Source organism: Oncorhynchus kisutch, linkage group LG21, assembly GCF_002021735.2.
Source record: "Oncorhynchus kisutch isolate 150728-3 linkage group LG21, Okis_V2, whole genome shotgun sequence".
NCBI classification, from domain to species: Eukaryota; Metazoa; Chordata; class Actinopteri; order Salmoniformes; family Salmonidae; genus Oncorhynchus; species Oncorhynchus kisutch.
Window position 1 is genome coordinate 38,213,792 of NC_034194.2, and position 11,732 is coordinate 38,225,523.

The 11,732-nt window shown below is 43.7% G+C and overlaps 1 protein-coding gene across 1 annotated transcript; it reads left to right on the plus strand.

Annotated features, from left to right (window-relative positions):
* Positions 1-1,221: 1,221 nt before the first annotated feature.
* LOC116356197 (extensin-like) lies at positions 1,222-4,310 on the plus strand. Its single transcript, XM_031800513.1, has 3 exons — positions 1,222-1,637; positions 3,679-3,999; positions 4,061-4,310. Exons 1-3 carry the CDS (start codon positions 1,222-1,224, stop codon positions 4,308-4,310), a joined length of 987 nt encoding a protein of 328 aa, XP_031656373.1.
* The last annotated feature ends 7,422 nt before the right edge of the window (positions 4,311-11,732 follow it).

Sequence of the window (11,732 nt, forward strand, 5' to 3'; positions counted from 1 at the left end):
CATAATTTTCTGGAATTTTCCAAGCTGTTTAAAGGCACAGTCAACTTAGTGTACGTAAACTTCTGACCCAATGGGATTTTGGTACAGTGAATTATAAGTGAAATAATCTGTCTGTAAACAATTGTTGGAAAAATGACTTGTGTGATGCACAAAGTAGATGTCCTAACCGACTTGCCAAAACTATAGTTTGTTGACAAGAAATTAGTGGAGTGGTTTAAAAACCAGTTTTAATGACTCCAATCTAAGTGTATGCAAACTTTTGACTTCAACTGTACATCGCACACACAAGCACACATACACACATACACAGAAAAACACAGTGTGTCTGTAAGGGATTTCCTCCTCTTCTTCCGAAGAGGAGAGGCGAAACGGAGAGGACCAATATGCGGCGTGGTAAGTGTCCATGGTTCTTTTAATAAGTAAACATGAACAACTGATACAACAAAACAAGAAACGTGTGAAACCCTAAACAGCCCTATCTGGTGCAAAACACAAAGACAGGAACAATCACCCACAAACACACAGTGACACCCAGGCTACCTAAGTATGATTCTCAATCAGAGACAACTAATGACACCTGCCTCTGATTGAGAACCATACTAGGCCGAAACATAGAAAACCCCAAATCATAGAAAATCAAACATAGACTGCCCACCCAACTCACGCCCTGACCATACTAACTAAATACAAAACACAGGAAATAAAGGTCAGAACGTGACAGTGTCTCTCTAGCTATTTCCATGATGTCCTCGTCACACAATGAGTCATCCAAGGGGCTGAAACCATATGTATCAAACCATATGGGAATTATATGGCCTTTCAATCTCAGGTCCAACATCTGTGCATGAAGATTGTCTGTGGCCAAACGAAAACGCTGTGTCCTAAATGTCACCTTATTCCCTATATAGTACACTACTTTTGACCAGAGCCCATAGGACTCAGGCAAAATACCAACTAACTTCTTTAAATGCAAGCAAAGCACGGGGATAGCACACAATTAATTGATGAAACATCTCTAGAGACCGGTTGGTATCATACATCTAGTGCAGTTTAAGGTATGATTGACCACTACATTAAACCCCCTAGAGTAGATTGACACACCAGTGTGTCAATCTAAGTAACATAATAAAAAGATCTTCATCAAAAATCTGTCAGTTTAAACTAGAGATATCTGGGGGGGAGGGGGGGCATTGGATGTGCCTCAATCCACAGCATCCTCCGATGTCGCACTTCGCATCTGTGGTGGAAGGTGGCAGAGCTACAGACCTGGAGACATCTGCAGTGGAAGGTGGCAGAGCTACAGACCTGGAGACATCTGCAGTGGAAGGTTGCAGGGCTACAGACCTGGAGACATCTGCAGTGGAAGGTGGCAGAGCTACAGACCTGGAGACATCTGCAGTGGAAGGTTGCAGAGCTACAGACCTGGAGACATCTGCAGTGGAAGGTGGCAGAGCTACAGACCTGGAGACATCTGCAGTGGAAGGTGGCAGAGCTACAGACCTGGAGACATCTGCAGTGGAAGGTGGCAGAGCTAGACCTGGAGACATCTGCAGTGGAAGGTGGCAGAGCTACAGACCTGGAGACATCTGCAGTGGAAGGTTGCAGAGCTACAGACCTGGAGACATCTGCAGTGGAAGGTTGCAGAGCTACAGCAGTGTTTGACAGACCTGGAGACATCTGCAGTGGAAGGTTGCAGAGCTACAGACCTGGAGACATCTGCAGTGGAAGGTTGCAGAGCTACAGACCTGGAGACATCTGCAGTGGAAGGTTGCAGAGCTACAGCAGTGTTTGACAGACCTGGAGACATCTGCAGTGGAAGGTTGCAGAGCTACAGACCTGGAGACATCTGCAGTGGAAGGTTGCAGAGCTACAGACCTGGAGACATCTGCAGTGGAAGGTTGCAGAGCTACAGACCTGGAGACATCTGCAGTGGAAGGTTGCAGAGCTACAGCAGTGTTTGACAGACCTGGAGACATCTGCAGTGGAAGGTTGCAGAGCTACAGACCTGGAGACATCTGCAGTGGAAGGTTGCAGAGCTACAGACCTGGAGACATCTGCAGTGGAAGGTTGCAGAGCTACAGCAGTGTTTGACAGACCTGGAGACATCTGCAGTGGAAGGTGGCAGAGTTATCTCACGAACAAGACGGGGGTCTCTATTTTGCTCTATGACCCCCACAAGGGGATTTATTTGACAAATGAACTGGTACCGGTGATAAAACATGAATGTAAGCATGAAGGTAGTTTTGTGCCAAACCCCCCAAAAACGGTTAAATACGTGTAAAGAAAACCAAAACTATTTCCTTTCTTTCTCAAAAAAAAATGTCTTATGATTTTCTTTTCTTTTGTACCGTATTTTTCCCATTTATGATGTTTTATTCAATGACTTTCATATAATCATATATAGCAATAAAGGCCAAATTCTATATTTTATCAAATAAATATTTTATATTTTTATACCTAAAGAGGTCCTACATTTCTAAATCAAATACCTGAATGATCCATAGTATGACCATCTTAAAACAATTCCACATGTCACTTAGAACCCCCCCCCCCCGCCCCCCCCCCTCCAGAGAACAGTTTACAGGCTCACAGAGGTTAATAGATGACTGGTAATGAAGGATTTCTATAATAACTAAATCAGTGAAGCAGAGATTACCCAAACGATCACGAGCATCGCACTGCAGCATGGGCTATAAAACCTGACCTGAGTGTACACGCACACACACACACACATACACACACACACACACACGCACACACACACACACACACACACACACACAAACATGTACAGACATACACTCACACACACACACACACAAACATGTACAGACACACACTCACACAAACATGTACAGACATACACTCACACACACTCACACACACACACACACACACTCACACACACACACATGTACAGACACACACACACACACACAAACATGTACAGACACACACTCATACACACACACACACACACATACACACACACACACAAACATGTACAGACATACACTCACACACACACACACATGTACAGACACACACACACATGTACAGACACACACTCATACACACACACACACACACACACATACACACACACACACACAAAAACATGTACAGACACACACTCACACACACACACATGTACAGACACACACACACACACACAAACATGTACAGACACACACTCATACACACACACACATGTACAGACACACACTCACACACACACACATGTACAGACACACACACAAACATGTACAGACACACACTCACACACACACACACACACACACACACACACACACACACACACACACACACACGTAGAGACACACACACACACACAAACATGTAAAGACACACACACACACACACACACTGCTCGTGAGTGTTGAGGAGATTCCTCCATAATTTAAGAGATCAGTGAATGAAACACTTAATCCCAAAGGGGTGCTTTCTCAACTGTAATTTCAAAATAGTGTTTTAATAACACACCACTGCAACACTACATTAATCTCTGAATTAATTACCAACCCCACCCCAAACCCCACTCTCAACCCCATCCCCAAACCCCACTCTCAACCCCACCCCCAAACCCCACTCTCAACCCCATCCCCAAACCCCACTCTCAACCCCACCCCCAAAACTCGCTCCCACTCCCGCTCCCAGCCCCACCCCCAAACCCACTCCCAGCCCCACCCCCAAACCCACTCTCAGCCCCACCCCCAAACCCCACTCTCAACCCCACCCCCAAAACCCAAACCCGCTTCCAGCCCCACCCCCAAACCCACTCCCAAAACCCACTCCCAGCCCCACCCCCAAACCCACTCTCAGCCCCACCCTCAAACCCACTCCTAAACCCACTCCAAGCCCCACCCCCACCCCCAAACCCACTCCCAGCCCCACTCTCAGCCCCACCCCCACCCCCAAACCCACTCCTAAACCCACTCCAAGCCCCACCCCCAAACCCACTCCCAAAACCCACTCCCAGCCCCACCCCCAAACCCACTCTCAGCCCCACCCTCAAACCCACTCCTAAACCCACTCCAAGCCCCACCCCCACCCCCAAACCCACTCCCAGCCCCACTCTCAGCCCCACCCCCACCCCCAAACCCACTCCTAAACCCACTCCAAGCCCCACCCCCAAACCCACTCCCAAACCCACTCCCAGCCCCACCCCCAAACCCACTCTCAGCCCCACCCCCAAACCCACACCCAAACCCACTCCCACCCCCAAACCCACTCCCAGCCCCACCCCCAACCCCACACCCAAACCCGCTCCCAAACCCACCTCAAAATGAACAAACAATTCAATTAGGCCATAAATCCATAACATGTCCCTAATCTAAACATAATGTAACAAACATCTGGTGTATTAAGTTAGAAACTCCACGAACATTCACCTACATTTTATGCGAGACATTTTTAATCAAACATAGTAATGAAATACAATTCCAGGGAGAAATGAAAGAATATAGCGGGCGACTAGGAGCCAGACCTGAAGGCAACACACAAACATTAAAAAAACTATTTGAAATAGGGATTAAATACTGTAATAACCTTCTTCTTTGGTAATATAACATTCAACGGTCAGGGGACGACAAGCACTTTGAAAATAAGTCAATGACACAGAAGAATCATGAATCATGCTGTAACAGGAACATAAAGGAATTTGTGAAATTAGCCGACGCTTTTTTTTTGCATAGGTACCAAGCAATAGTAACACATAGGCCTAGTTAAACTTGTGTAGCCTAACATTAAGATAAAGGCATTTGTGACACAAAAGTTCAAGCTGACAGGTAATAAAAAGCCCCAATATTTTTTATTTTTTTTAAATGTCTGATTAGCAACAGTGCTACGGATGATAAAAGAGAAATCCTTCCCCTGCTATCCTGGCTAACCTCTATAATAACGAATAAAGAGCTGACAGTACAGTGATCTCCATACATCACACTGTGTATGTTCTCCTATGGATAAAATAACAGTGAGTGAGCCACGTGTGTGTGTTCTCTGTGTGTGTGTGTGTGTGTGTGTGTGTGTGTGTGTGTGTGTGTGTGTGTGTGTGTGTGTGTGTGTGTGTGTGTGTGTGTGTGTGTGTGTGTGTGTGTGTGTGTGTGTGTGTGTGTGTGTGTCTGAACTCTCTCTCCGTATGAAATATCTGCAGAGAGACTAAAGCATGCCCCCGAGGTCTGTGTATCAGTGATAACCTTTAGAATAAGGTGTAGTTCATGCCTGCCGCCCTCCCCTCTGCCCCTATCTATCTGATGAAAGGATATGGAGATGGTTTGGATAGATTCTCAATTTCTCATGCAGAGGAAGAGGAGACAGGCAAGACAGGCAGACTGGCATATGTGATTGATGTCATCTTTTTGTATTAGGCATTTTAAGTTGTAGCAGAGTACATAGACAACCCTTACAGCAAGCTGAAATACTCTGAAGGGAGGGTGTTTTGTCGTGTAAGGGTTGTCTAACTGAAAGGAGGGTGTTTCGTCATGTAAGGGTTGTCTAACTGAAAGGAGGGTGTTTTGTCATGTAAGAGTTGTCTGACTGAAGGGAGGGTGTTTTGTCATGTAAGGGTTGTCTAACTGAAAGGAGGGTGTTTTGTCATGTAAGGGTTGTCTAACTGAAAGGAGGGTGTTTTGTCATGTAGGGGTTGTCTAACTGAAAGGAGGGTGTTTTGTCGTGTAAGGGTTGTCTAACTGAAAGGAGGGTGTTTCGTCATGTAAGGGTTGTCTAACTGAAAGGAGGGTGTTTTGTCATGTAAGGGTTGTCTAACTGAAGGGAGGGTGTTTTGTCATGTAAGGGCTGTCTAACTGAAAGGAGGGTGTTTTGTTGTGTAAGGGTTGTCTAACTGAAAGGAGGGTGTTTTGTCGTGTAAGGGTTGTCTAACTGAAAGGAGGGTGTTTTGTTGTGTAAGGGTTGTCTAACTGAAAGGAGGGTGTTTTGTTGTGTAAGGGTTGTCTAACTGAAAGGAGGGTGTTTTGTCGTGTAAGGGTTATCTAACTGAAAGGAGGGTGTTTTGTCGTGTAAGGGTTATCTAACTGAAAGGAGGGTGTTTTGTTGTGTAAGGGTTGTCTAACTGAAAGGAGGGTGTTTTGTCGTGTAAGGGTTGTCTAACTGAAAGGAGGGTGTTTTGTTGTGTAAGGGTTGTCTAACTGAAAGGACGGTGTTTTGTCGTGTAAGGGTTGTCTAACTGAAAGGAGGGTGTTTTGTCGTGTAAGGGTTGTCTAACTGAAAGGAAGGTGTTTTGTCATGTATTTCAGAGGGTTGACTCCCCTTGGTTTCTGGTAATGGTCCTAGCAGTCCCTTTAGTGTGATATGCCTATGGCCAGCTCTGCTACATGAAGTCAATGTCATTCATTCATCTTGTGTAATTCCACTCTCTCTGACAGGAAAATGAATTAATAATTCAACACACACTCAGACATCCCTTACCAGGCACTCATATTTCAATTAACTTTTGATTGAGTTATGAAATATACAAAATGACAAGACATTTTCTTGTTTGTGACATCCGTCTTCTTAGATTCCTCAGTATTCTACATGACATTCCATTAATTCCGTTTGCACCGGGACAGGTGATCGTCAGCAATAGTAATTTCATCAATACATTTTTCCGTGCCTTGCCTTCTATTTTTTCGAATGAAAAAATAACTTGCTAATTTTGTCGGTGCTCTTTCTAGACACTGCAGGTTTAATTGCTAATTGTGAACTGGGAATGAATACATTTGCATATTAATTAGTTAATTCATTTGCATTTTTAATTTGCTGCCTTCAAAGGGGGTGAGATAAAAGGTCGCGCAATTCTGAATAATTTAAATAATTTATGCTCCATTGGTGAAAAGAAGCCGAACAGAAGTGCTGTGTGGATGTTAACCCCAGAGAGCTTTTAGCGAATAAAGCACTCAAAAATTGTTTTAACAAATCTAATTAAACGGAAAAAGCCACCACCCAGTACAGTTGAGGAGAGAGTAGTGTCCTGAGGAAGAGCGATGGAGAGAGAGAGAGAGAGAGACAGAGAGTAGTGTCCTGAGGAAGGGAGAAAGAGAGAGAGAGAGAGAGAGATCAAGAGAGAGAGAGACAGACAAAGAGAGAGAGAGAGACAGACATAGAGAGAGAAAGAGAGACAGACATAGAGAGAGAGAGAGAGAGAGAGAGAGACATAGAGAGAGAGACAGACATAGAGAGAGAGACAGACAAAGAGAGACAAACATAGAGAGAGAGACATAGAGAGATAGAGAGAGACAGACATAGAGAGAGAGACATAGAGAGATAGAGAGAGACAGACAAAGAGAGAGACAAAGAGAGAGACAGACAGAGAGAGAGAGAAACAGACAGACAGACAGAGACAAAGAGAGAGAGACAAATAGAGAGAGACAGACAGAGAGAGAGAGAGACAGATAGACAGGCAGACAGACAGACAGAGAGAAGACATCCTTTCATTGGGATATGAAGGCCATTCTGATTCTTATCATCCTTTACATTGATTGTATAGCCCTAGAGGGATGACGAGGATGGAGTTATTACTGTATTACAGGACTTGCTTCTGTCATTCTCTCCCATGTTCAAAGTTACTGGAAATACTGTACAGAGCCTTCAGAAAGTATTCACACCCCTTGACTTTTTCCACATTTTTGTTGAGTTACAGCCTGAATTTAAAGTTGATTACATTTAGATTGTTTTTGTCACTGGCCTACACACAATTACCCCATAGTGTCAAAGTGGAATTATGTTTTTAGAAATGAAAAGCTGAAAGGTCTGGAGTACTCAAACCAGTGTTTCCCAAACTCTGTCCCTGGGAGCCCAAAATCAAATCAAATGTATTGATATAGCCCTTCGTACATCAGCTGATATCTCAAAGTGTTGTACAGAAACCCAGCCTAAAACCCCAAACAGCAAGCAATGCAGGTGTAGAAGCGCGGTGCACATTTTGGTTTTTGCCCTAAAACTACACAGCTGATTCAAATGATCAAAGCTTGATGATTAGTTGATTATTTGAATCAGCTGTGTAGCGCTAGGGCAAAAACCTAACCGTGCACCAAGTTTGAGTAAACCTGACTCAACCCCTTTGTTATGACAAGCGTAAATAAGTTCTGGAGTAAGAGTTTGCTTAACAAATTGCATAATAAGCTGCGTGGACTCTGTGTGCAATAATAGTGTTTAACATGATTTTTAAATGACTGCCTCATCTCTGTATCCCACACATACAATTATCTGTAAGGTCCCTCAGTTGAGCAGTGAATTTCAAACAGAGATTCAACCACAAAGACCAGGGAGGTTATCCAATGGCTCGCAAAGAAGGGTAGATGGGTAAAACTTTTGGGGAAAAGCAGACATTGAATATCCGTTTGAGCAATGTGTATCAATACACCCAGTCCCTACAGAGATACAGGCATCCTTCCTCGGCTGCCAGAGAAGAAGGAAACCGCTCAGGGATTTCACCATGAGGCCAATGGTGACTTTAAAACAGCTACAGAGTTAGGAGAAAACTGAGGATGGATCAACAACATTGCAGTTACTCCACAATACGAACTTAATTGACAAAGTGAAAAGAAGGAAGCCTGTACACTTTAAATACAAAGTGTTATGTTTGGGGCAAGTCCAATACAACATTACTGAGTACCACTTTCCATTTTTTCAAGCATAGTGGCAGCTACATCATGTTATGGGTATGCTTGTCATCGTTAAGGACTGGTGAGTTTTTCAGGATAAAAAAAATAAACGTAATGGAGCTCAGCACAGACAAAATCCCAGAGGAAAACCTGGTTCAGTCTGCTTTTCACCAGACACTGGGAGATGAATTCACCTTTCAGCAGAACAATAACCTAAAACACAAGGCCAAATCTCCGTTGGAGTGTTTTACCAAGAAACAGGCAGAGTTAGAGTTTCAACTTAAATCTGCACGAAAATCTATGGCAAGACCTGAAAATGGTTGTCTAGCAATGATCAACAACCAATTTGACAGAGCTTGAAGAACTTTGAAAATAATTTTGAAATGGGCAATTCAGCTGTGGAACACTTATCCAGAAAGACCCTCAGCTGTAATCACAACCAAAGGTGATTCTAACATGTATTGACTCAAGGGGTTGAATACTAACTACTACTCTAATCAAGATATGTGTGTTTTTTTATAACTATATTTTGGCTCTTCCACCTTGACATTACAGAATATTTTGTGGAGATTGTTGACGAAAAACTGAAAACGAAATCAATTGTAATCCCAAACACAACAAAATGTGGGAAAAGTAAATGTGTGTGAATACTTTCTGAAGGCTCTGTATTCCTTTCCATTCCCTGGGCTGTGAGGAGAGGAGGAACACACACCCACAGGGACCATCCCATGTGTTCGCCCATGCGTTCAGCGCTCCTTGTCCCTGCCACGGCAAAGGTGAAACACACCGACGCCAGCCGACACCTGAGACAGAGGATAGCTAGCTCCAGGGTGTGATTCCATTCCTCTCCATGGTCGCTGTAGATAATAAAGGTTAATTACAGTGGTTCACCATGTCATATTTGACATGACCAGTCATCGCTGTAATTACAATCATTACACTCCAATGGATGTGTAGTTATCCCCTTTTAAACACACGGCCGCACAAAGACAATCTATTATTCAATCAGACCAGAGCCATTCAGATCAGACCTGCCTGAGTTCACTTCATCTTGGGCCTGGATGAATCTGACTGCAGCTAATACGCCCTCTGAGCCCCGGAGAAGAAGAGAAGAACAAAAAAAAGAGAGAAGACACCTAATTAGAACCCTTTCAAACGGTCAATCACATTTTCAAAGGAATGCTTTAAGTTTATTCTGATAATCAGGTGACATGAATAGGAATGGATTTTCATCTGGTGCTTATCAGAAGTTATCTGGCGATAGAGGGGATGGCAAGTCAGGTGGATGATGAGGCTTTGCCCTTCTCTAGCTTTGTTTCTTTCTCTCGTTTCCCCCTACTGTATCTCTCCCCTTTCCCTCACCTCATTTCTACCATATCCTTGGTCTACTCTACCCAGTGCCCACAGGGATTGGCAGCATGTAATTTAAGAGCAACTGGCACAAAGACCAAATGCCAAGCAGGCAGGCCTATAATGGAGGCTGGTGAAATGTGTTCCGATTTAAATGGGGCCGAGCGTTCGGCTCGCAGCACAGGCCCACGGTGTGTAATTAAGATCACTAGGGACAAAGGAGAGTAGAGGAGACAGTCCAACAATGCAAAGACAGGACCTGGGGTATGGAGGGGGAGAGAATATTAGCTCCATTCACCCAAAATGGAAAAGGGAAGATTTTTATGGACACTTGAGTAGTTGAATAAAAGAGTCACAGAGGGGTTTGGAAGACCAAATCTAATACTTCCTACCTCTAGTCTCCTTCATTGTTAGTGTGTTTAAGTCAGTGGTGTAAAGTACTTAAGTAAAAATACATTAAAGTACCACTTAAGTTGTATTTTGGGGGGGTATCTGTACTTTGTTTTACTATTTACATTTGCCTACGTTTACTTCACTACATTCCTAAGGAAAATATCGTACTTTTTACTACATACATTTTCCCTGACAACCAAAAGTACTTGTTACAATTTGAATGCTTAGCAGGACAGACAAATGGTCAAACGCACGCACCTATCAAGACAACACGTGGTCATCCCTACTGCCTCTGATCTGGCGGACTCACTAAACACAAATACATCTTCTGTAAATAATGTAAATAATGAGGGTCGGAGTGCGTCCCTGGCTATCCGTAAAAACAATAAAATGGTGCTGTCTGCTTTTCCCCTACAGGGACATACAGTTGAAGTCGGAAGTTTACATACACTTAAGTTGGAGTCTTTAAAACTCGGTTTCATACACTCAACACATTTGTTGTTAACAAACTATAGTTTTGGCAAGTCGGTTAGGATATCTACTTTGTGCATGACATAAGTCATTTTTCCAACAATTGTTTACAGACAGATTACTTCACTTATAATTCACTGTATCACAATTCCAGTGGGTCAGAAGTTTACATACACTAAGTTGACTGGGCCTTTAACAGCTTAGACAATGCCAGATAATGATGTCATGGCTTTAGAAGCTTCTGATAGGCTAATTGACATAATTTGAGTCAATTGGAGGTGTACCTGTTGATGCATGTCAGGGCCTACCTTCAAACTCAGTGCCTCTTTGCTTGACATCATGGGAAAATCAAAAGAAATCAGCTAAGACTCCAGAAAAAAAATTGTAGTCCTCCACATCTGGTTCATCCTTTGGAGCAATTTCCAAACGCCTGAAGGTACCACGTTCATCTGTACAAACAGTAGTAAGCATGTATAAACACCATGGGACCACACAGCCATCATACCGCTCAGGAAGGAGACGCGTTCTGTCTCCTAGAGATGAATGTACTTTGGTGCAAAAGTGCACCATAATGGCCATAATGACCATCGTTATGTTGTGAGGAAAAAGGGGGAGGCTTGCAAGCCGAAAAACACCATCCCAACTGTGAAGAATGGGGGTGGCAGCATCATGTTGTGGGGGTGCTTTGCTGCAGGAGGGACTGGTACACTTCATAGATGGCATCATGAGGATGGGAAATTATGTGGATATATTGAAGCAAAATCTCAAGACATCCGTCAGGAAGTTAAGGTTTGGTCGCAAATGGGTCTTCCAAATGGACAATGACCCCAAGCATACTTCCAAAGTTGTGGCAAAATGGCTTAAGGACAACAAAGTCAAGGTATTGGAGTGGCCATC